Source organism: Alternaria alternata (genome assembly GCF_001642055.1).
Source record: "Alternaria alternata strain SRC1lrK2f unplaced genomic scaffold CC77scaffold_4, whole genome shotgun sequence".
In the NCBI taxonomy this organism is placed as follows: Eukaryota; Fungi; Ascomycota; class Dothideomycetes; order Pleosporales; family Pleosporaceae; genus Alternaria; species Alternaria alternata.
Genome location: NW_017306193.1, coordinates 971,599 through 995,077, shown reverse-complemented (window position 1 = coordinate 995,077; position 23,479 = coordinate 971,599). Strand labels below are relative to the sequence as shown.

The following is a 23,479-nucleotide window of genomic DNA, read 5'->3' as shown; positions in this document are numbered from 1 at the left end:
CTTGAACACTAGTACACAAAGGACAAGAGAAAAGGAAGCGCGTTCGCGATCTAAAGTGTGGAGCAGTCATTGATCGCGGGTACACGAGATGACAGGAACGCGCCCCGCTAACACCTGCTCTAGTCCGCATCCGTCTGCTAGCGTGATTTCCGTCGCCGACTCGCCGATGGATATCCAAAATTTCTTACTCCCAACACCAGCACCAAACAAAGTATCAAACATTCAAAATGGTCAGCAATCGCCTCGACAAGGTGCACAAAAAGATCACCAAGAAGAAGGGCAAGAACCCTAATCTCCATGAAGGCAGCCGGGACACAAAGCGGTTACAGAGCGCCGCGCAGAGAGATGACAAGCTCAATCGCCTTACTAAAGTCCGAGAACACCAAAATCGCCCATACCGTATGCATACTGTTGCCAGTAGGTTGACATGATATAGCTAACGCGTGATAGTGCTGAGAGTCAAATCGTTCCAATCATATACCACAGAGCATGATTCACCACTCAGTGTATCAGAAATCCAGGCTATGATCGAGGACTACTTAGGTCGCGATGACGAAGAGCTGGCAAAACTGAAGGCAGAACGTCGCCCGGGACGGCCACCAAGCACACGTCAAAATCTGTTGGAGATCAACCAGAAAACTGAGCAAGACGAGTATGCCTCTGGCTTCTGGGTACCGGACCTCGAGGATGTCATCAATCTGAGGAAGTTGAAGGAGTGGAACGGCCAGTGGGCGCAGCTTGCCACGCTCAAATTTTCCAGGATCTCGAAAGGAGGTTTCAAGAAGGAGTCTAGCTTCCCACCAAAGGGCATGTCATGAGCGCTGGAAATTGTTCCAAATGCGGCCCCGAAGGCTTATCAAAAGGCCGATATGCTACGCTCTAGTGGTTTCATTGCGCGACAGGCGATTGCTTTTGGTTTTCGGGATCGCTGATGCTGGTGCGGGAGGCGGCGGTTTCTGCGAGACTTCCTGGAGGTTTCCGCGCCTATCAACAGCCCTACGATCTTATTTCTGCGAACCTGGCATGTGCAGTCCGTATCCATGACATATGATCATGGGTGCGGATTCCATAACACACACGATTTCTGCGCATTATCAGATCGTGCAGTGTCCTTCAAAAGCTTGTATCGAGCAAGCACATAGCGACTACTTAATTATCGCCTACGTACCGATGGACTCTCTGGAGACTGGATTAGAGGACTGGTGCGCTCTTGGACTTGCAAAACAATCGATACAATTCCAGTAATGGCGAACGAATGACCCGGGACGAATCGAGAATTACACTCTAAGGAGCGTCGAACATAATTCTTATCAAGCTACAGCTCCGTTCGGAGTTTCGGCAACATATATATACCCAGAGAAAACTACCTTTCTGTATCTTCCGAGAGCTCCACTTTACCCATCCTATGACTGTACCCGATCTATTTATATTGTTGAAACGCGACATGCCAGACTTTCATTCCCTTATGCCCTTCCCTCAACAATGGGATGATCCTCGCAAAATCTTCAGTCTTACGAAATGCCATATGTGCCTCTACGTCCGGCCATCCGATAAATCCTGCAAACAGTTTTCCATTGACACCCTCACCCAGATTCTCATGCTGATGCGGCTCAACACTCCATCCGCCAAAAACGCCTTTAGCTCCCGACTGCGGCATCTCAGCAGCCTGAGCGCGGAATTTGGAGAACTGGGAACTGTATTGGTCCTGGTGGTAGTCGGGCGGAAAGTAGGCGTTTATGCACTCAGTGACGGGCATAGTAAATGGGTTGTCGGATGTAGAGTATTCAGCGGGGAACTTGACGTGGAACATCTCTGGGCCGCTGGCTACAAGCTTCTCCATAATGTTTGACAAGAAGGGTTGGTATCCCGGGGTGCCCTCGAAAGTTTTGTGGTCATCGATAGATTCCCAATCTATAGTCGATCAGCGAGAAGATGATAGCGGTCAGCTGACCAGGGACATAATGGCTATCACATACCTACGAGCATCTGGACTGTATCCGGGCTCTCAACTTGACGACCCCAGTATAATGCCTTACAACCAGGCTGCTTGGCAATGGTACTCAAGGTTGATTGCCATGCTTCTTTCGCTTCGCCTGATGAAAGATCCAGACCAGGCTTCATATGCAAGTAAACAACTTCTGTGACGCTTCCAGACATCTTGTGTTCGGGGATGTAAACGACGACGATTATCTGAGTATAGTGCGGTGGGAGAGAGTTCAGGTTACAAGAAAAATGCCAATCAGAACTCGTGTCTGATGTATGGAGTTCAGGATAGTAACGAAGGAGAAAAATACAAGAGAGATGATGTTTCCCAGTGGTATCTGAGTATCATATGTTACGTGCGTATGATAAGCCTTTTATCCCACATTGACGTAGTGAGAAGATGCGAAGCGGGGTTGGCGAACGAAGTGGGAACTCAGACACCGTCGGCTCATTGCATTCTTCCATGTCCGGGACATATCTAGACTGGTGTCTACAAGCAAACAATTTACGGCCAAAAGATCGGTGTCAAGTAGAGATTCCCACTTCAGATATGGAGAAACGGTCAGATGAAAAAAAGCGCCGCATATTGTCTTCATGGGCAAGAGCTCCATCAATGGCCGATCGGACACCTTGATACCCCCGACGCACAGAACAAGAACTCCAACTCGTACTCCAAGCCCATCGCTGACTCTGCGCATCTCCAAGTACGCTTCAAGCACAAGTGCTAATGAATACCTCAATCCAAGTCATGCGCAAAGGAATGCACTACCAATGTATCAGCCCCTGCGATTCCAACGCCGCGCATGTCCCGTACTCCAATGTCCATCGTTCTTGTATGCAGATGGAACGCCTCCTGTTTTCAAGATGTGTCGGCAGGACGCGCAGGCTATAGTGTTGCAGCTGGGACATTGCTCTGCAAACTTGAATAGTGGTCGGGTGCAATGCGCACAGATGTGATGACCTTCAACTTTGTTCCACCAAAGCTTGTGGTCACAGTTACCGAAGCTTGCGTTACGTTCATTGGATCTTCTGGTTCGCTCTTTGTCTGCTTCTTGCTTTCTAAGTCTTTCCTGTGCTTCTTCTTGACAGGCTTTCAATATTGCCTCCCAAGCCGCACGTTCCTTTCTCGCGCGCTCTGCAGATTCTCTTGCTTGCTCCGCTTGCTGTTGTCGGAATCTCTCTGCCACTTCTTGGGCAGCCTTGTTCCGCTCAGCCTGCTGTCTTGCCTGCTCTTGGCGTAGTGCCTCGTAGGCCCTCTCTCTTGCAAGCCGCTCTATATTTGCTTTGTGAGCCTTCTCAGCCGCTATACGTTTCTCTTCTTGAACGCGTCGCTGTGCGAGTTGGTCACAGAGCTGATTCAGTTGTGCTGTGGCTTTATTTAGGGGTATCTGCTTGATCCGAATAGCGTTGTCCGCGTTGATGGAGGCCAATCTGATCTCACTCTTCTCTTGGTCACTTAGTCTTTTGCTCAAGAATGCAAAAACATTCCAGGCGTATGGAACATCGTTCGCTAATCTTGTTCGATTCTCATCAATTGTGGCATTCAGGCGGTCGATTTCGGCCACGAGGGGCTTGACGATATTCCGAGACCGTCGGATTTGCTCCATTTGGTATCTCTCAAATTCTAGCCACTCTCGTCGCTTTCTGTCGCTTTCTGCTTGCGCACGTGCTTCGTCTTGAGCTGTTGTGTCGTGACAAGGGGATGCTTGATACCTCGGTTGTTGGGTGGACGTAGGTTGAGGACCAGATCGACTGCCAGATGATGGCGCCTTTGGCTGTGGTCGGCTTCGATCATATTCGACTCTCTTGTCTACATCTCCTAGGATCTCCCATGCTGCATTAATCTGCACCTAGTGTTAACATTGCACACGTACTAATGCACTCCCTCCCTGTACCGATACTTACAAGCTGGGTCTTCGCAGTCGCGTGTTGACATCCGATGTTTTTGTCCGGATGATGCAATCGTGCGAGACGGCGATACGATGCCTTGATCTCGTCATGAAGTGCAGTAGGTAGCACCTCTAAGGTAACGTAGTAATCGTGTGTGGGTACGGTGTGAGCCATCTTTCGCGCAGACTAGCTGTTATAGTGAAAGCCCTTGGAAGTCATAACATCCTAAAATGTTTGGTGCAGACAGATTAGGATTGAATGGAGACGTAATGCTAGAAACATTCAGCATTATGAGGAAATTGAGGCTGCAGCCTGGACGAGGCTGTGGTTTCTAAGCGCCGTGCCACTGCAGCCCATTTGCAGACCGCCAGAGAAAGCGAGAGCGAGAGTGAGAACGATTCGATGTCAGTCAATATCAACTAAACCGCAGCGAGAACCCATGATTTGCACTGCTCACTCCATCTATGCAAGATGTATTACATTTTCCTTTTCAGTCCCATATGCATGTAATCGCTATCCAAACGTCCCAAATAACAATTACGCTTAATCATACACAATCATAATCCAACACCTGTATCGACAAACACACCTTTCAATTAACCTTAGTAACCTTGATTCCACGATCGAGAAGCGCATCTTTGAGACCCTTGGCAACCTGTTTCCTCGTCCTGGCAGTCTGTCGCAAGCTGTCGATGTTGTCGTCAACCAGGTCGCTTAGACGTGCAATTTCTTTGCCTGTTGTCGGGCTGCCTTCGGGCGTGTAGAACAAGCCATAGCCCTTGCTGGGTGTAGGGGTAGCCTCAACGTCTGGGGTCAGAGCACGACGATTCAGCTCGCTCAAGCTCATCTTGTTACGGTTGGTAGGTGGCGTAGCATATGGTGTGTCGGCAATGCTGCGGCGCAGATCTGTGCCGCGTGATCGTCGGGGTGTGCCGGCGTTGCGTGAGGAGGATGAGGAAGGACGGCTGGAGTCTGCGAGGCCGATCTTGCGCATCTGTGCCTCAAGGACGAGGATATCGTTGTTCTTCTGCTCAGCTAGGCTGGCCAGTCGAAGGACTGTCTTCTTCACAGCTTCCATAGATGGCACCGCCTTTGTGCTGCCGTTCTGGGCGTTGTGCGAAGCTAGACGTGAGCGCAAAACTGCGACGGCGTCTTCAGCCTTACGTAGCGATGTCAACAACTGGGCATAATCGTTACGCAGGGCTTTCTGCCCGTCCGCAAGCTCCTTCGGCAACGGCGCCTTACGGAGTGCTTCTGCCTTCTCGGGGTCTTTGCGATTGATGATCTGGCGGCGGATATCGTTAAGACGAGTCATCAGCTTGGCTTTGTCGTGAAGTAAGCGGGCGAGTTGTGTAAGCTTGAAGAGCACGTCTTGTACTCGTCCAGCATCAAGCTCTCGCTCAAGCTCATCTTCGAGAGAACGTAAGGCTTGGATCTCACACAGGGTGAACTCCTCGAACCAAGAGCCATGAGCTCCTTCGTCTTGGACATCATCCAGCATACGTCGACCGATTGTGTGGTCGGACCGAGGCTGTAGGTGATATTGTGTGAATGACTTGATAGATCGCGCGTTCCAGCCAAGCGCGTCCACCATGCCGTTGATGTCCTTGTAGATCAACTCGATCTGAGCGGCGTGGCCGGTCTTGCTAGGTGATTTGCCACCACTGTAATTCTGGTATGCGACAAACTCCTCCAGGTTCCGGCTGGGTTCGATCGGCTGCGAAAGCTGTGCCCGCATCCGCTCATCTTCTTCATCTTCAAGATCGGAGAACTGTGGTTGTGGCGTCGGTGGTTTAGACCCAAGCATAGATGAGCTTAATGAAGCACCCGGTGCGACCAGAGGTTCTCTTCGAGGACGAGACGCTGAGCTTGAACGAGCTGGACTAGGCGAGCGAAGGTCTTGGGCGCGGTTCGCTGGGGGTGGGAAATTCGGTTTGGCAGGCACTGCGGGCTTGGGACCCTTGGCTGGTTGTTGCCCAAACAGCGATGAGCCTCCAAACGATGGCTGGCTAACAGCGGGTCTAGAAGGCTGTGAAAACAAGGAGGGCTGGGCAAGTGAAGCGCTGCTACCAGACTGGGATGTGGCGCCGGATTTCATGGTAGGAGGAGTCGGTGCAGGAGGGAAGAAGCTCTTTGACTGATCCATCCTTTCCTGCAAGCTAAAGCCAGACGGCTTCGTAGGCTGCGACTTTGACGCGTTGTTTGGTGGATATGTTTCATCGACTTCTTCAACGTCATCCTCATCCTCATCCTCATCCTCGTCAAAAGAGTCTTGCTCGTCCCCATCTTCATCCTCGTCGCTCTCCTCATTGTCGTCATCATCGTGGTCATCCTCATCTTCGTTGTCAATAGGGGATACATCGACGGAAGAACTGGGTGCTTCTACTTCAACACCAGGACTGCCAGCAAGAGGAGGCAGATCGTCGCTAGTCGACTTCGGTAGCTTCGTGTTGATGAAGTCCGGAGGTAGAGGCGCGTCGTCAACCTTGGATGGTTTAGCCTTGGTAAAATCTGGCGGTAAAGGTGCGTCATCCGCAGGGGTGGCGGCCTCTTGTGCAGGCGGTGCTGCTTTGGGGGTCGCGCTCTCTCTTGCAGGAGTATCGCTGGGGAATAGTGGCTTCGACTTTGGTGGCGATGCCGGAGTGGTTGAGACGTAATTTGGAGGAGCTTCACTCGCGGGGGTAGCTGGCGGCTTCATATCTGTCTTTCCTAGCATGTTGGAAAAGTCACTACCGAAGAATGAACCGTTGGCAGGAGCCGCAGGCTTCGCTGGATCGTCCTTAGCCGTGCCGTCACTAGCAAAGGTGGTGCCGAGCTTGAAGCCACCTGCAAGGCCAAAGAGGCCTTGTGATGCTGGAGCTTGTGGGGTGGGTGTAGCCTCATCCCTCTTTCGGTCGGTATTCGCGTCGCTGTTATCAGATGCCTTAGACTCGAATGAGGCTGTGTTGAACGAAGACTTTTCTGGTTGTCCAAAGATTGAGCTGCTCTGCTGTGCAGGTGTGTTTGCCCAGGAGGGTAGTGAAGATCCAGTATTAGAGCCAACAGTCACAGTAGAGCCAAAGCTTGGCTCCGTCTTCAGACCCCCAAAGCCTGACTTTTGTTGCCCTTGTCCAAGCGATGCAAAACCTGAGCCTGTTTGCGCGGAATTGTTGCTTCCAAAGCTCGAGAAGGAACTCGATCCTCCAGCACCTCCAAACTTGGCAAAGCCAGATGAGCCACCAGCAGCAGCCGAAAAGGGGTTGGACTTGGATTCTGAAGATTGTGCAGGTGCTCCCCATGGTGATGCTTTGTTTCCCATTCCGCCCGCTGCTCCAAAACCGGAGCCACTACCAGCACCCACAGCGGACGGTGTTCCAAAAGCCGACTGAGAAGGCTTACCAAATGACGAGGCAGCACCGAAGGCAGGTTGAGAAGATGCACCAAAAGTTGGCTGAGAAGGCTTACCGATTGAAGACGGGGCGCCGAATGCAGGTTGTGCAGGCTTACCGAACGTTGGGGCAGGTAGACTCGTAGCAGCAGTGCCGAATCCAGGCGTTCCGAAGCCAGGTGGTGTGGGCTTCATCAGAGCGGGAGTTGGTGTACTGAAGCCATTTCCGGTGTTGCCACCAAATGCGGGAATGCCCGACGTTCCTGGAGTTGCGGGTGTTCCCACGGACTTGCTGAAGGGGGTAGAGGTAGCGATGGGAAGTTTTGACGCAGGAGTAGAAGCCCTTGGAGTTGACGATGATGAATGTTTGGTAGCTTCGCTGTTGAAAATGAGACCAGGGTAGCGTTCGCCAGCCTCGATAGACTTGTTCCAGACAACCCACCAGGCTGAAAGAAGACCTTCGTGAGTAAGAGCCATGTATGCAGGCAATGGCCACGGCGCCTCGTTGATCTCTTCCAAGGCAGGGATAGGACGCAGTATTTTCTCCTTGCTAGACAGATCCAGTGCCTCACCAATGAAGACGCTATCGAGTTCGTCCTCTCCATAAGCCGTTCGCGGTACCTGAGCCTTTTTGGTGTCGTCGACACTGACAAGCATGAGCTCGTTGCAATTCTCCTGATGTGGAGAGATCTTGCTGCTGGTCGAGGCCAAGATCGCAATGGAATCTGCATGGGAGGAGGTGATGATGAGCATGTCGTCGAGATCGGGCTTCCAGTTTTGTAGGCGCGTGGACGAGATGCGTGCAGGGAGTTGGCGGCGTGGAGGTTCGAATGCTTCGGGAAGAGGATCCCAGGCCAGAGAATGATATGTGAAAGACCTCCAGTCTTTGGTAGATTGTATGACGCTGTACTTCTTGGGCTCGGGGCTGTCCTGGTCTTGGTTCTTGACGGAGTACACAACCAGGAACTCTGCAGTTTTCAACCATGACACGCCCGTCGCCTCGTGGCTTTCATCCACGTCCGGAGGCCGAGGAATGACGCCCTTGAGCTCTCCATTGGCCATGTGTATAGCGCAGGTGCCGTCAGTGGAGCCAGAGACGACAGCCTTTCCGCGCGCGCTCCAAGCGGCGCAGTTGACATCGTGCTCTAGGATCGTCCTTTTGGCGCCGCTTCCCACGTCGCATATCTCGAGCTTGCCGGAATCGAGGACAATAGCGAAGTACTGTTCAAAATCAGGAGAGGGATTCGGTAGGAGTGCTCGAATAGTCGTGTCGGTTGCCAATTTGTTGTCTGCATCTCTCTTGCCTCGGCTGACAACATCCGCAACACCGTAGATAACCACGCCGCCCTCAGCTTCATCGGACGTAACCAAAAAGTCTCCATCGGCGGAGAATGCGACATGGCGTAGGTTGGAAGTGGAGATGTTGATGTCAGGTGTGTAATCTGCCACTACATCAATGTCGCGGTTTTCGAGGCGCGGATCATCAGGTTGCTCGATGGCATCGGCGATGGTCTTGTTCTGGAAAGCTTTGCGCAAGGTGTCTGTGGATGTGATGACGAGGGCGTTGGGGCCGGCGGCAGCGAGAAGACCGGGTTTGGAGGCGACAGAGAGCAGGTTGGCGGAAGCGGGAGGCAGATTGTCGGTGGGCCATGGCTGGGGCAGGATCTTGACCTTCTTGGGGCCTTGTTTGCCTTGGTTGAGGACTTTGAAGCCAAGATGCTGTGTAGTTGTCAGTCAGTACTGTCGCATGTCGGTGTGGTGCAAGCTATAGCTACCTCAGTTTCGACCTCTGGCACCTCAGGCCCAGCCTCGACAGCCGGCGCGGGAATCTTAGACATTCTGCAAGACTTGCAGGCCGAACAGGTTCTGGCGCGTAGGAGGCTCGGCTTGGTGTCGCGCGTAGGAGTTCTCAGCTTATTCATATATGCATCGGAGAACGTGCGCGATCGCGCGTGAACAGGGTTGATGTGTTTTGGGAAAGAGCAAACAGGCCGCTATAGGCTAGGCGGAAGGCGTTCCAAAGACTAGAAGACTATTGAAACGGCGGTGATGTAAGGAGGATGTGCCTGGCGCTCTGGACAGTGAGCGACAAGCATGCGACCATTAGCTCGACACTTTGAAGCGACGCGCTTTGTTGTTCTGAGAAAGTTCCCGAGCTAGTGGAGCTGCATGGCCGCGCCAAGCCTACCTCCAAGCTCCAGGCACGACAGCTACGCAACCTCACCGTCGCCGCCGCCGCCTACACAACCCCCGGACCAGACTCGCGCCATCAACACACACACCAAGCTACACGCCGTCTCTGCAACAAACCACCCCCACGACTCTACCGGCAGCTTCGCAACAACACCATGGGCGGCTTCGACTTCTCCAACCACAACCGCAATGCGGCTCTCCACGCTCAGGGCATCCCGCTGCCCAAGGCGACGAGCACAGGAACAACCATTGTCGGATGTCTCTTTGACGGCGGCGTGGTCATCGCAGCAGACACACGAGCCACCAGCGGCCCCATCGTAGCAGACAAGGTAGGCTCGTCCCTGCCAGAGACGCAGCAATCACCGTGGACATAGGTCTGACATGTGCTGCAGAACTGCGAGAAACTCCACTACATCTCCCCTCACATTTGGTGTGCCGGTGCCGGTACCGCCGCAGACACCGAGTTCACCACCGCCATCATCTCCTCCAACCTCGAACTGCACGCCCTCTCCACCGGCCGCAAGCCCCGCGTCGTTACCTGCATGACCATGTTGAAGCAGCACCTGTTCCGTCACCAAGGTCACATTGGCGCCTACCTCGTTATTGCGGGTGTCGACCCCACCGGCGCACATCTCTTCACCGTCCACGCCCATGGCTCCACCGACAAGCTGCCGTACGTCACCATGGGTTCGGGTTCATTGGCCGCCATGTCCGTCTTCGAGACACAGTGGAAGCAAAACCTGACAAGGGAGGAGGCCGTCACACTCTGCGCAAACGCCATCGAGGCAGGTATCTGGAACGATCTGGGTTCAGGTAGCAACGTGGACGTGGCGGTCATCACAGAGGAGAAGACCACATTGATGAGGAACTACAAGACACCAAACACCAGACAGCCCAAGCAGAGGAACTACAGGTTCCAGCGGGGAACTACGGCGGTGCTGAACGAGAAGATCATCACAAAGGAGGAGATCAGCAAATACGTTACCGTACATGAGCTCAAGGATGGCGACGTAGCCGGAACAGCCGAGACGATGGACATAGATTCGTAGGGAGGGGTGTAGGTGACATGGCGTTACGAACATGAATGTGTACTATTACACCTAAACGGGGTTCAAGACGGACCACCTCAGCCGAATAGCTACAAGGCAATATGATGACGATCAATGAACATTTCAGACATGCAGAGCGAGTATCAAATGAGGACAATGTTCAGTCATGGCATCTTTTAAGTATTACGCTACCTAACAAAACAGAATGGATCCGAGGCCTTCATTGCAGGCAACATGTCGAGCATCTACGTCCTTTCCCATCGTGTACTCGTCGTCTATAAATTTTATTGTTCAACGACACCTCTTCTCGACAATGCCAGCACCATGCTCCTCGTACTCCTTCCTTGAAATCCACAGCTGGTGGAAGCTTCCCAGACTAGCCAGTATACTGCCGCCAATCCAGGCTGCGTACTTCCTCTCCACCACACTACCCGGTGCAATGAGCTTGTTCCTGGTGCTGGGGTAGATGGCATTGATTTCGTAGTTGAGGCGTTCGTTGAACTTGTAAAGGAGTGTTGAGCCACCCGTCACGACAATGTTGGACAGGAGAAGAGGGCGCTGGTCTGCGTCCACTTGTTGGACTGCGGCTTGGACAAGTCTTGGGATCGTCTGCTCGGGCTTCGGCGCGGGCATGGTTTCGCTAGCGAGCGCGGCGCTGTGGTCAAAGAGGCCTTCAGCGGCACGGAACCTCTCGATTCCAAAGACTTGGTTCCAGCCGTCGGGCATCTCAAAGGGTCGACCAGGCATGCTCTTTGCGAGTTCTTCGTTCGTGCTGAAGCGACCGGGGCCAGGCCAGACTTCTACAACCGACTCCTTGAAGGACGTGAGAATGCGCTCTTCTTCGTTCAGACGGAACGAGTCGGTGGGTGGCGTCTCGAAGGTCTTGTAAGTTGCTTGAGCGGGTTGGCCGGCGTCGACGGGCGTTTTGCTCTTGACCATGTAGTGTGGTGTCAGTGGTACTTCGGGCTGGGCTTGCTTGAATGACGTTCGTATCTGGTCGGAAACGAAGTTTCCTGCTAAAGGCGATTTCTGTACGCCCTTTCGCAGCACCATGCCATCGAGTACAGGAGTGACCGATGTATGCGACGCGCCAACGTCAATGATAATACCTGACGCTTTTCCCGATGCAAAAGCAGCCAATACACCTGTCTTTTGTAGGAAGAAAGCTGGCGTGCCCCAGTCCTCCATGGCAATCTCAATGTACTTTTCCCGTGCTTTTGCGCTGTTCCAGCCTGGTTCTGTGACGAGCAGCGGGCTGTCTTCCAGAGGCTTCTCGTTGTTCTCTAACGCGTCCATATCCACGTCCATACCCTCCCCGTTCTCGTTCTCGCCGTTTCCATCGTTCAGGCCGTTTTTCGTAGGGTCGGTCGCTTTTGCGCCGGTGAGTCGACTCGTAATCGCATACTCCCACAGCTTGGTCGCGGTATCCCAGTCCTCTACTATGCCATCCGAGCCCCAGTAATTCTTGATATCTAGGCCGCCGACCGGTGCATGTATCGCGTTCTCGCCAAAGAGGTGTTCGCCGGAGGAAGTCTGGCCGTAGAAGGAAGGGCAGACGGATTTGGGCACATCCTCGCCAGCGAATCCAGCGCGTACGGTCGAGTATCCGGGGTCCAGAACGATCGCGGAGACCTCATCTACACATATCAATCAGTATGCGCTGTGCGTGAAGCTTCGTGGAGCTTCACGTACCTCCAGCATATTCTCCCGCAGCTGGTGCGGTCGATGCGTTGGGGATGTTCATCGCGCGCGATTATCGGAATGCGCAAATCGTGGTAAAAGTTTGGTGGTATAGTCAGAGATTAATTGACGCGTGATTGTCTGTCTCTGGGACTGTTCGGGCGTTGTGGTTGGGGGGCCGGGTGCTGGTGTTGGAGCGTAGCTGTCGCCAGACGCGAACTCCAAAAGTTGAAGTCGAGGTTGCGGACCTGCCTGGCCTCTGTCACCGCACCTGTCCCCCGCGCCTCCACTCCGCATAAGTCAGCGACGTACATGCAGAGCCATTCAAACATCAGAAGATGAAAAGATAGTCTAGGTAACACAATGGTGCTCAATTTCATTCGCCAGCTCTACTCGCTGGACACCCTTGATACACGCTTCGTTGTTCCAGCCACCGCACCCCCGAAAGAGGCGCTCGAGGAGGCCAAACTTGATCCCGTGGGGCCAGTACCAGTCAAAGATGGTCGAGACGGGAGCAAGAACCCAGAAAACAGAAGCCATCCCCCACTATGGAACACACCGGAATTCTACTTCTACTACGTGGTCATTCTGACTAGCGTGTTCTTTATGTTCAAGTTGGTGCTAGATGTGTCTCAAGGTTCGTACAGCATAGCAGAAAGAGGGTAGATCATTCTGACTGTTTGTAGAATCTCACCCAAACTATCCAAAGTTCGACCATCTATTGTCTGATGGTTGGATTCCTGGACGCAAAGTGGTATGTCACATCACTAGCTATCACATGCCATAGGCTGACTTTCCAGGACAACACTGACGCTCAATATGGCGGTTTCCGTCAGAACATTCCCTATCTTTTCATCGTTGTTGTGCTTCATCCTATCTTGCGCAAGGCCTATGATTCGTTCTGGAGGGCCGACACATATACTCAAGTCCGCTCTTCATCAGCCATTGGAGGTCTTACCATGGGCTTGACTCCCAGTGCTGCAGCAGATGCCCGCATGAACCAACGCGTTTCCTTCGACCTTCTCTTTGCTGCCGTTTTCCTTGCTGCTCTGCATGGTTTTTCTGCGTTCAAGATCCTTGCCATTCTATATGCCAACTACTGTATCGGAACAAAGCTTCCGCGGCAGTATGTACCAGCTGCCACATGGATCTTCAATGTAGGCACTTTGTTTGCGAACGAGTTCTCGGACGGATACTCATACGCCAATATCCTCGGGGTTTTCCTCCCATCAACTGTGTCCGAGAAAGGCGAGCCAACATCCAACTTTGGTCACACTCTGGACAGCTACGGCGGTCTGATACCCCGTTGGGAAGTCCTTTTCAACTTCACCATTCTTCGCTTGATAAGCTTCAATCTTGACTATTACTGGAGTCTAAACACCCGCACTAGTAGTCCCCTTGAAGTACTTTACCCACCCTACCTTAGTTCGATATGGCTAATAACATCAAGAAGAAACAACTCGACCCTTCCAATCTCTCCGAGCGGGACCGAGTCACTATACCCGCTAAACCTACTGATTATACGTTCCGCAACTACTTCGCCTATGCCATGTACTCGCCTCTCTACCTCGCTGGGCCCATCATTACTTTCAATGACTACATCGCTCAATGCCGATACAAACCTCACAGCATCACTACCAAGCGAACCACCCTCTACCTTGTTCGTTTCATTGTTGTCTTGCTCACCATGGAAATCATGATTCATTACATGTACATGGTCGCCATCTTCCATGCCAGACCCGATTGGTCCCAGTACACACCAGCCCAGCTTAGTATGCTGGGTTTCTTCAACCTGAAGCACATTTGGCTCAAGCTTCTCATCCCATGGCGCTTTTTCCGTCTCTGGTCGCTGATGGATGGCATTGACCCTCCCGAGAACATGGTCAGATGCATGTCTGACAACTACTCCGTCATGTATTTTTGGCGTGGGTGGCACCGCAGCTTCAATAAGTGGAGTTTGAGATATCTCTATATCCCGCTGGGTGGTAACAGAGGCGAAGGCATGTGGGGCAAGGCAAGGTCAATTGGAAACTATCTCGCCGTGTTTACCTTCATAGCAATTTGGCACGACATTCAGCTTCGATTACTCATGTGGGGTTGGCTTGTCACGCTCTTCGTCCTCCCAGAGATTATCGCTTCATACATTTTCCCCGCGAGGAAGTGGAAAAATAGCCCGGATGCGTACCGCTGGCTATGCGGTGTTGGTGCTGTATTTGAGATCTTGATGCTCATGACAGCCAATCTCGTTGGCTTTGCGCTAGGAGTTGACGGCCTGAAGGACTTGGTTCGTGGCATTGTGGGGACATGGTCTGGCTGGATGTTCCTTGCTACGGCTTGTGGCGCGTTGTTCACCGGTGTGCAGTTTATGTTCGAATGGAGGGAGAGAGAGAAGAGGAGGGGAATCAAGATGAAGTGTTAGACTTCGGCGGTCTATTCGATTGGTTGTACAGATAGATGTTACTCGGGTTGCCCTTCTAGTACTACTCTCGGCTGGTGATCACCGCAGCTGATGCTTCACGTCTTTCGTGACATCTAGAGATATGCATAAGGCTCATGTTCTTCTCGACATCTTCCCAGCTTACATAGTGATACAGTACTTCGCGTCTTCTCCCTCTCCTAACTCTTAGCATATGTTTGCTTCCCGTCAAAGCACTCAGTATGTCTCACAAAGCAAGCAGCCTAGCTCCCGCTTGCTCACGTAGGACGGAATACAGGAAGCACCTTCGTTGTAAGCCATGTTATAACTTTTCTGTTGCTTGGTCCCGCTTCGGTGTTTGACAAGCACTGTTGCTCAGAGTTTGTGGTCGGTCACGGAGATATCATCAATCTCAATGTCGCATACAGTTGGTCAGCAACCGGACGCTTGTGTCTTCTCAACAGCTGTGCCAAAGACACCCATGAACGGGTCGAGGTAGTCACGAGTACAAAATGAGTAAGTAGTTCCAGTGACACGGCAAGCATAAAGACAGCCTCAGATCATTTAGCTGGATTTTATTTTTCGATACTCGAGAAACACTCAAATACTGTAAGTGAATCAGAGGGTAGCCAGTCTACTGAACTAGAGTGGTCGTGACTCTTGCGTGTGCGAACGAAAAAGACCGAGCAAAAAAAAAAAGGGCAAAAACAGAGTTTCGAACCCACGAAGGGTGAATGTTTTCCAAAGATTGAGTAAGTGCAGTGTTGTGCGGGACTCGCGGTCACTTCTGGTAAAAGGCAAGAAATGAGTTCGTACAAATCCTCGCACTGCACATTAACACTTCGCAAATGTTGGGTATATATAGTGAGCGAAGGTTATTGTTGATGCGTGCGAGGCTGGAGCCAGACAACGCTAATGGAAGCGAGGGCCAGTGCAGGCGGCGAAACCCACGGTCTGCAACGAACATCGAAGAGCTGGGCCTGCGGTGTTGCCTGTGCGGTCATCGCTCGAGTCGTGCGACTTGCTCCATTCGCGCAACTCTCGTGGTTCAACCTGTGGTCTTGTCGCGTCTCGAGCTGGCAGGTAGTCAACGCGCATTGAGGCACGGAAAGGGGTGGAGGAGGGGAGATGGTGTATGCCCCGCGCTTGATTTCTAGGAGGGTTGACAGCTTTGTGGCGGCACACGTGCCCCGTTATCAGGGTCGTTCTAGGCTGCAGGCCTACTTGTCCACATTTCAGTGCCCACCGACGACGTTTATAGATCATCTAACAAGAGAACGACACAGTCATTTGTTCGCAACGTATGCGTGGTTCATCGATGCGCATCCAGAAATCCTCACTTTACCTGTGAGTGATGCAGTCATGCCAGGCGTCGTCTCCAACTGGTTTCAAGTGCGTAACATCATCTGGTCTAGCTCTTTGATCTTTTGTTCTTTTTCCTTGGGACTGCATCTTCCACCTGCAAGCTCAAAAATCTTCAGAATGCTGTTGTCCAGTCACGACTTGTGAGCGCGCGTACAAACGACAGACATCTCGATTCAGTCTGAGTATCTGACAGCATCACTCTTAGATTCTCGCCTTCAGTAGTCTTCATTCAAGTCGCGATGCATTCCACAACACATCATTCCCTCTGTACTGTATCCCCTATTATCTCTTCGGACCGATTTCATTCTGTTTTCACTTTTCAGCAACAACCCACACAATCAATGGACTTACTGTCTTCTTGTTCTTCACGGACGAGAGACTAGTACCACACGCCAACGTCTCACTTGACAAAAGATTGATTGGAGCATTCACCGCAAATGGCAATACCAACAGACATTTTGCTTACAGCAAACATTTTACGTCCGCCACAGCACGATGGCATGCTCTCGAAGCTGTATGTGTGTACAAACAGACATGCAAACGTACAACCAGGTGGCCTGGCTTGGCGAATCTCGATCGTTTTCTGTCTTCATGTCTCTGTCCTTTATTTTTAATCCATTCACATTTCCATTAATATTCATGTATGGGCGTGTTGGCTTCGCTTCTTCATGACTTAATTCGATACGCAACTACATTTTTTCAGCATCCTAGTCCTGAGAAGCTACGTGCTCGCCAGACAAGCTCTGAATTATGCTGCCTGTTCTGACCTAAATTGTTTCCTTCTCCACTTGGTCCTACTCGTTGAGATGTTTGTAGTTCTGCGCCTGAGGCAGTTTGATGTTTCATCCCATGTTCCTTACTCCAAGTCCAGTCCGCGTTTCACCCCGCATCTCCTCATTAAAGGCAGTCGCGACCATAATATCTGGTCCCTGCAGAAAGATCTTCTTCGCTGTTTGTCGTCATTGCCCAAATGGCGCTGGTGCAGCCCGAAAGACGCTAGCGTAGGCAGGTACGAGTACCGATACAGCGCATAGTCGTCAACATCACCTGCTGCGCTTCCTCTTTCACGCCGGATACAGTCTCTACCGTTGCCTTTGGCTCGTGGCTTCTCACAATCGACCCTCTTCATTCCTTCAACTGCAGGCAGTCAGTCGCTCATTTCTCATAGCTATACCTGCGCTGCGCTTCACTCACCAAATCTCACCCAAACACTCCACAACATTCCCACAAACAGCACTTTTACGTTGTATATACAGCTCAGACATTCTATAACACTCGCTTGATCATCGCCATGAAGTCCATCGTTTTAGCGAGCGCTCTGGCAGCTGCCAGTCTTCTTGTGAGCTCTGCGAGCGGACGTCCTCTCAGTAAGTTGCAAGAGCGATTAGAAGCGTATCCTTTTCGTAACAAGCTATAGACCACAAACGTAAGCTCGTCACCGAGATGGTATATGTCACCGAGACGATCGCTGAAGCTATTGTCTACGTCGACGAGGCGGGCGCGCCTTATTGGACCACAACTTCGACGGTACTCACCAGTTCTCCCTCCGTAACTGTAGCCACATCTACAGCCGAGGCAGTGCTTTCGAGTTCAGGTCCAGCTCCCTCACTTACCTCGTTCGAATGGCCATCGTCTACACTCGTTTTACCTTCAGTGGAACCTACTGCTGTCGGTGCCCAGGATGCGACTACGACACAGGCGCCCCCTTCTACCACTTCCGAAGTATCATCTGCAGTGCCTGCCTCCACAAAAGAGCCTGAGCCCGTACCTCAGCCATCAGCTCCAGCTGATAATGTTCCTGTCGACAAGGCCGCTGCCGGTACCCTGCCTCTAGGCATAACTTGGGATGCCTACACTGGGTCCGCCAATTGCAAGAGTGCGGATCAACTCGCTAGTGAATTCAGTAAGATGAAGGACTACAAAGTGATCCGGATATACGGTATGGACTGCAACCAGATTCCGCTTGCAATTCAGAACGCCATCAAAAACGGTCAAAAGCTCATGGGCGGCGCATTTCTGGATACCAGCGGTGGCGGCGAAGACCTCGACCAGGTCATTCAGACCTACAAGAGCGCTATCGATCAGTATGCTGGCGGAAATTGGGATGTTCTCCAACTCTTCGCAGTCGAGAACGAGCGCGTCAATGAGCACAGAATGACATCCTCGCAAGTCGTTGACGCCATTGGTCGTGCTCGCACTCAGCTACAAAGCTTCGGTTACAACGGACTTGTGGGCGCAGTCGAGACTGCACCTGCTATGATGGACAATCCTGCTATCTGTGGAGCTGCAGATGTGGTCATGGTCAACATTCACGCCTTCTTCGACAGGAATACAAAGGCTCAGGATGCCGGTACGTTTGTCAAGAGCCAAGTTGAGCGTGTGAAATCCGCCTGCGATAACAAGCGTGTTGTCGTTACTGAGTCTGGTTGGCCTCGCGAAGGTAATGCCAATGGTGCGGCCATCCCCTCACCCGACAACCAGCGTATCGCTCTTGAATCGATCCGCTCCAATTTCAACAGCGACATGTTCCTTTTCAGCGCCTTCGACTCGGGCTGGAAGGCAGACTCTGCATCAACCTTCAACTCTGAGCGTTATTGGGGTGTGATCGATTAGCCGTGCTGAATGGAGCTACCACACATTGTTGGAAGGATATCGCGGATTGCATCTTGCGACATGCATCTTCCAACAAGCAAGTTTGCGCGCTCATCACTTTTGCCATCTTTCTTGCCGATGTACCTGCAGCCTAGTGCTACACAAGTGTGCGTGGAAGATCATTTCTGATGTTAACATCCTACAGGTATGGATACGAAAAACATGCGTCATGTAACATAGATAACATGATATCAAATGAATGAATGCTTCCAGATCAAGTATTTTACCAGACTTGTGTGTGTGCTACCTGTACAATGCTGCCATTTATGACTTTCGACGACGTGATACGTAATGCTTCACGCGTGGAGCATATAGACTCCAGATGTGGTATCTTTGTTCTTCTGCCTTCTGCTGGCTTCCATAATTTCCATTGTCATATCAACCTATCTAATACCCCAAATCTGTCGCCGTCTCTTCAAGTGCCTTGACGAGCCCATCTAGCGTCCCCTTGATCAACCCCCCATTAACCACGACTCTGAAGAACTTGCCCTTCTCCCCGGGGGCAAAGTCAATCATGAACCCTCTACTGATAAGTCTGTTGGCAATCTCAGTCGTTGCCTTACTATTGGCGTCCGCCTCATCCCCCAGGTTTCCTCCTTTGGCATAGTAAAAGCACACCTGCTGACACGGTAGCGGCTCCGGACTGATCGTCTTGAAGTTGCCGCTCTCCTTCAGTTTGCTCAAAAGATACTCTCCGTTCTGGTACCCACGGGCTACCAAGTCGCTGAAGTGCTGCGCACCGTAGTATTGAAGGGCCAGGAACATCTTGAGCGAGTCGGCGCGACGACCGCATTGAGGTGTTAGATCAGCAAGATCGTAGATGTCCGCTGCGTCGGTACCAGGTGCGTTGTGGAAGAGATAGCCAGCGGGTAGCGTAAGTGCGCGGTAGAAGGTGTTCATGTCGCGACCGAGAAGGAATGAACATGTCATGGGCACGCCGAGCATTTTGTGCGGGTTGATGGTTATACTGTCGGCGAGTTCAGCGCCCTTGAGGCGTGATTCGCGGTATTGGGCGTTGAAAACCACGCTTCCTCCCCAGCTGCCATCTATATGGAACCAGAGGTTTTGCTCTTTGCATATCTTGTTGAGAGCGGTGAAGGGGTCGAAGGAGCCAAGGACGGTGGTTCCGGCTGTTGCGTTTAGGAAAAAGGGTGTTTCGCCTCGGTCTTTGCTTTCTTTCACACAGCGTTCGAACTCGGAGGGAATGATACAGCCTCGATCGTCAACAGGGACAGAAATCACGTTCTTGGAACCGAGACCGAAGAGGTTGGCTGCTTTCTCGACCGAGTAGTGACCGTGGGCTGATGTGAAGATGGTGAATTTGTGGGATCCATTGCCGTCAGTTTTGGTCTCGGGGTAAAGGTTGTTGCGGGCAATCACTATGGCAGCGCTGTTTGATGCACTGCCGCCTGGTTGGGAGATGCCTCCTGAAGTAGAGGAGGGAAGGCCAAATAGTGAGGCTAGATACTTTGTAGTGCGTTTTTCAACAAGTGTTAGAACAGGTGAGACTTGGTATACGTGTGACTGATGAGTGTTAGTCGTGCCGCCTTCATGGAATCTAGAGCGCAAAACGTACGTTGGTGTTCAATACCGCCAATAACAGCTCGCTGACTACTCCCACAGCATTTGTACTTGCGTAAAGCTTATCCAGGAATCCTTGATCCCATGTGTTTACGGAGTACTTCAAAACACTTCCCACGAGCTTCACCAGCCCATCTTTACCAGCTCTTTCATCCTTGATTTCCAGCTCTTCCTTGAGGATGGATTCGAGCTTCTTAGGTGGGTGATGCTCCACTAACGCGGTTCTAGGCCCACCACCTTCGATCTTCAGTCCATGGCCTGTGTGTTTTGTCGCTGCGTCTTCATCTGCGGAGCGAATAAAGGGTATTATCAGCTCTTGCACGGCGTCGAGAAGCTGTTCGTGTCATTAGCAGGTATCTCTATAGCTGACCTTGAACTTTGATTGGTATGTGATGATGTGATGATGAGCCATGTGACTTCAGGTGATTTCGGAATATTGTCGGAATGCACTTCCGAGGTACGTACGTCTTTGACTTCATCAGCGCGATTGAGTGGTTTTTCTTGCTGTGTGTGAGACATGTCGAGGTAAGTTTGCACGGGTTACGGGAAGGTGCACGAGTTTTGTCAAGGACGTGGGTTGTGTCAAAGTAGTGAGTTGTGTCGGTATTTAGATGTAAGACGACTGTAGAAGAAGTCACAGTCTACGAGGAGGATTGCTAAAGAGATCGGCGTTATCGCCGACTTGGAATAATGACGAACATGGAGTCATCGATTGTGTCTACTCGGGGTATAAGCCCACATTCCTAACGCGAAAAGGTTCTCATGCAAATAAGCCACTAAAAGGTATCTAGAGTCGTCGAATCAGAAAAATGCGTACTCAGGACCCACCCTGCTTGAAAAACGCCGTTTTTACATGCCCATATGTTCAGGAACCGTGCTAAACATAGAAAATCCTTGTACGGAAACTTGATGAGACTGTTATTGCGCCGCAAGACTCTTTGCCTTGCTGCTTCCGCTGCTGCTTGTTGTTTGGCTCCCCTTCTTCGGCTTCTTGCCATCCTTCGCTTGCGCGGCCTTGGCAGCTGCGTGCTTTTGCCGTGCCAATTCGATGGCGGTCAAGTGTCTTCCCTGTCGATGGTTTTGTGGTGGTGTCGCATCGCCATTTGATTCTGGGAAGCTTTGGAAACCATCGTTACCGGCTGTGTAACGCGATTGTGTGACCCAGTCCCCGCGTTTGCGTTTGTATAGATCCATGCGCCAGTTTCGCCAGACTGCGCGACCTACGAAGGATTCGCGTAGCGAGTTCTCATTCTCGGCTAGCTCTTCAGCAATGCGCTCGCGGATAAAGGCAAGGCCAGCTGTACCGTGCCATATGGCGTCGATGACGTGAGACGCGGCAGGGTCGAGTGCAAGCTCACCAATCTTTCCATAGAACTGTTGTATCATCTTTCGTCGGAAGATGACGGACGCATTCTTGGACATCAAAGCTGCTTGCAGCGTCCGCGATGCTGTAGAGTCCCGGGCAAGCTGAACGGCGAGTTCAGGAGAAAGATTGGCGAGAGAATCAAAAACAAGCTGGCCAAGAGGTCCATCCACCGTCATCATGGTTTGTGCCAACAGCGAACCGTGTACCTTTTCCGGCGAATGCTCGTGTTTAGCACGGGGCTTGCCATCCTCCTCACTGAGCTTGAGAATACGTGTGACTTCAAAGCCATTGGAGCCAGCATATGCAGTCTCGAGCTGGGCTTTGATAGGCGAGCAGTCAATCTCTCGAGCCACGCATCGCTCGATGAGGGTCTTGATGACTCCTGTCCGACCGCGTTCTACCAGACTGGGAATTTGATCCACGATCTGGCGCATAGCCTCTTCTAGGTCGTCCTTTCCAAGTCGTTCCAAGATCTTCCCAACCACGTAGGCCGCAATCTCATTGCGTGCTAGCGTACCCATTCGCTCCTTGAAGAATTCTCCGTAGATGGCCTTGAAGACCTTTCCGGGCGCATTCTCGATGATGACTTCCAGTAGTCGGGAACCGATAGTGTCGTACACGAGCCCATTGATCAAGATGGCACTTTCCGTTCCCTCGGCGATAGGATTGTCGGGCAGGAGTCGGTGGATGATGGACTTTTCATCCTTGGCCCGCGACTTGCCAAAGTGGGAAAGTTCCAGCTTGAGCAACAGTTGTAGGGTGGGACTACCGAGTGGGTGTGTGGTAAGAGTGCGGAGGTAATGCGACTCGATACCGGAGACACTCTCGGTAATGACCTTCTCCAGAGCTTCCGAGAAGCTTTCAGGGACGGCTCTCTCTTCCAACAAACGTTCCTGCTCTTTCTCTGCGCCTGAGACGGTGACCTTTTCCTTCTTCTTGCTCTGCATGGCCGATTTGTTCTGTTTTTCTAGCGGAGCGCCCGACAAGATGACTAACAGCACGCGCAGTACATGCGACGCATATTTGTCCGTCATCAGGAAGCCCATGTAACCTTCCAGCTCGCCCAGCGTGTATAGGAACAGATTCTCCATGGAAACGAGGACTTGATCGGGGTCAGAAGACGGCGGCGTTTGAGGTTTCTCGGGTTTGGTGGCAGTCTCCTGGGTGACGACAGGCGCAGCTTGTATAAAGAGGGCTTCGCAGCAGTGGGAGGCAAATCGGTTCTGGACGAGGTTGAGGAAGCTGCGATGTGTTAGCATGTTGAATGCGGAAAGAGCGACGGCGCACATACTGGCCACTGAACTTCTGGAACAGGCCCTTGAGCTGGTCTGGCGAGGAGAGAAGAATGAGGCGCTCGAGCAGGCGCGACGTCTGGCTGTTCGCCATCTTCAGTTCCTTTCCGTCGGCCTCCCTCCAGACGCTGGCGAGGAAAATGTCGCGGTCTTCCGAGGTCTCGAATTGGTTCAGCTCGAGCATCTCGTCAGCCTTCTTGAAATATTCCTGCTCCTGCTCGTCGAGCATTCCATAGAAGGGCGTCGCATCCGGGCGGGCGACGTCTTGTTCGGCGACATGTTGCGCAGGGTTTTCAGCTTCGAGCTGGTCGATGTCTTCTTTTTTGAACCGCTTTGCGCTCGCATCGTCGTCGACGTCCCTCTTGCGCTTCTTCTGCTCCTCGCGGCGGCCGCGTTTCTTGTGTTCCTTGGGCATGGCGGCTGGCGATGACGGCAGCGGCGCAACACAAAAAAAGTTCGCAGCTGTCGGCTATTCGGCGGGGAGCAAGGTCTGCGGTGCTCTCGCTGCGGTGCAGGGCAGGACGGGCAGTAAATAGACTTGCGCGGAACAGGACCGCCGGAGCGTTTTGAGACAGCGGTACAGAGGTCTACGGGGGCGTAGGACACGGCAGTACTGGCATTAAGGATGTTCTCCAATAGTGGCCT

The 23,479-nt window shown here is 52.1% G+C and overlaps 10 protein-coding genes across 10 annotated transcripts; 4 read left to right on the top strand and 6 right to left on the bottom strand.

Moving 5' to 3' along the window:
- Positions 1–195: 195 nt before the first annotated feature.
- On the top strand, positions 196–933 carry CC77DRAFT_639934 (hypothetical protein). Its single transcript, XM_018532571.1, has 2 exons — positions 196–399; positions 451–933. Exons 1-2 carry the CDS (start codon positions 228–230, stop codon positions 816–818), a joined length of 540 nt encoding a protein of 179 aa, XP_018389381.1. The 5' UTR covers positions 196–227; the 3' UTR covers positions 819–933.
- A 378-nt stretch (positions 934–1,311) lies between these two features.
- Positions 1,312–2,405, bottom strand: CC77DRAFT_1017587 (hypothetical protein). The gene is made up of 2 exons (XM_018524432.1): positions 1,977–2,405; positions 1,312–1,911 (listed from the first exon to the last, which is right to left on the bottom strand). Exons 1-2 carry the CDS (start codon positions 2,155–2,157, stop codon positions 1,421–1,423), a joined length of 672 nt encoding a protein of 223 aa, XP_018389380.1. The 5' UTR covers positions 2,158–2,405; the 3' UTR covers positions 1,312–1,420.
- Positions 2,368–4,047, bottom strand: CC77DRAFT_1084495 (DnaJ-domain-containing protein; the record flags this gene model as incomplete). Its single annotated transcript, XM_018529401.1, has 2 exons — positions 2,368–3,827; positions 3,889–4,047. 2 exons carry the CDS (start codon positions 4,045–4,047, stop codon positions 2,760–2,762), a joined length of 1,227 nt encoding a protein of 408 aa, XP_018389379.1. The 3' UTR covers positions 2,368–2,759.
- Positions 4,048–4,465: 418 nt separating this feature from the next.
- On the bottom strand, positions 4,466–9,078 carry CC77DRAFT_928958 (hypothetical protein; the record flags this gene model as incomplete). Its single annotated transcript, XM_018534082.1, has 2 exons — positions 4,466–8,959; positions 9,016–9,078. 2 exons carry the CDS (start codon positions 9,076–9,078, stop codon positions 4,466–4,468), a joined length of 4,557 nt encoding a protein of 1,518 aa, XP_018389378.1.
- A 426-nt stretch (positions 9,079–9,504) lies between these two features.
- On the top strand, positions 9,505–10,739 carry CC77DRAFT_1092118 (N-terminal nucleophile aminohydrolase). Its single transcript, XM_018529618.1, has 2 exons — positions 9,505–9,762; positions 9,826–10,739. Exons 1-2 carry the CDS (start codon positions 9,589–9,591, stop codon positions 10,480–10,482), a joined length of 831 nt encoding a protein of 276 aa, XP_018389377.1. The 5' UTR covers positions 9,505–9,588; the 3' UTR covers positions 10,483–10,739.
- Positions 10,740–10,773: 34 nt separating this feature from the next.
- CC77DRAFT_1038392 (Actin/actin-like protein) lies at positions 10,774–12,226 on the bottom strand (the record flags this gene model as incomplete). The annotated part of the gene is made up of 2 exons (XM_018527109.1): positions 10,774–12,119; positions 12,175–12,226. 2 exons carry the CDS (start codon positions 12,224–12,226, stop codon positions 10,774–10,776), a joined length of 1,398 nt encoding a protein of 465 aa, XP_018389376.1.
- A 197-nt stretch (positions 12,227–12,423) lies between these two features.
- CC77DRAFT_1038391 (MBOAT-domain-containing protein) lies at positions 12,424–14,744 on the top strand. Its single transcript, XM_018527108.1, has 4 exons — positions 12,424–12,799; positions 12,849–12,916; positions 12,963–13,565; positions 13,613–14,744. Exons 1-4 carry the CDS (start codon positions 12,526–12,528, stop codon positions 14,579–14,581), a joined length of 1,914 nt encoding a protein of 637 aa, XP_018389375.1. The 5' UTR covers positions 12,424–12,525; the 3' UTR covers positions 14,582–14,744.
- Positions 14,745–16,906: 2,162 nt separating this feature from the next.
- Positions 16,907–18,769, top strand: CC77DRAFT_638762 (glycoside hydrolase). The gene is made up of 2 exons (XM_018532566.1): positions 16,907–17,310; positions 17,361–18,769. Exons 1-2 carry the CDS (start codon positions 17,235–17,237, stop codon positions 18,554–18,556), a joined length of 1,272 nt encoding a protein of 423 aa, XP_018389374.1. The 5' UTR covers positions 16,907–17,234; the 3' UTR covers positions 18,557–18,769.
- CC77DRAFT_637765 (PLP-dependent transferase) lies at positions 18,770–20,894 on the bottom strand. The gene is made up of 3 exons (XM_018532564.1): positions 20,642–20,894; positions 20,172–20,510; positions 18,770–20,119 (listed from the first exon to the last, which is right to left on the bottom strand). The coding sequence occupies exons 1-3, from the start codon at positions 20,693–20,695 to the stop codon at positions 18,983–18,985; spliced, it is 1,530 nt and encodes a 509-aa protein (XP_018389373.1). The 5' UTR covers positions 20,696–20,894; the 3' UTR covers positions 18,770–18,982.
- CC77DRAFT_639688 (ARM repeat-containing protein) lies at positions 20,846–23,354 on the bottom strand. The gene is made up of 3 exons (XM_018532569.1): positions 22,834–23,354; positions 20,994–22,784; positions 20,846–20,894 (listed from the first exon to the last, which is right to left on the bottom strand). Exons 1-2 carry the CDS (start codon positions 23,247–23,249, stop codon positions 21,095–21,097), a joined length of 2,106 nt encoding a protein of 701 aa, XP_018389372.1. The 5' UTR covers positions 23,250–23,354; the 3' UTR covers positions 20,846–20,894; positions 20,994–21,094.
- Between the last annotated feature and the right edge of the window lie 125 nt (positions 23,355–23,479).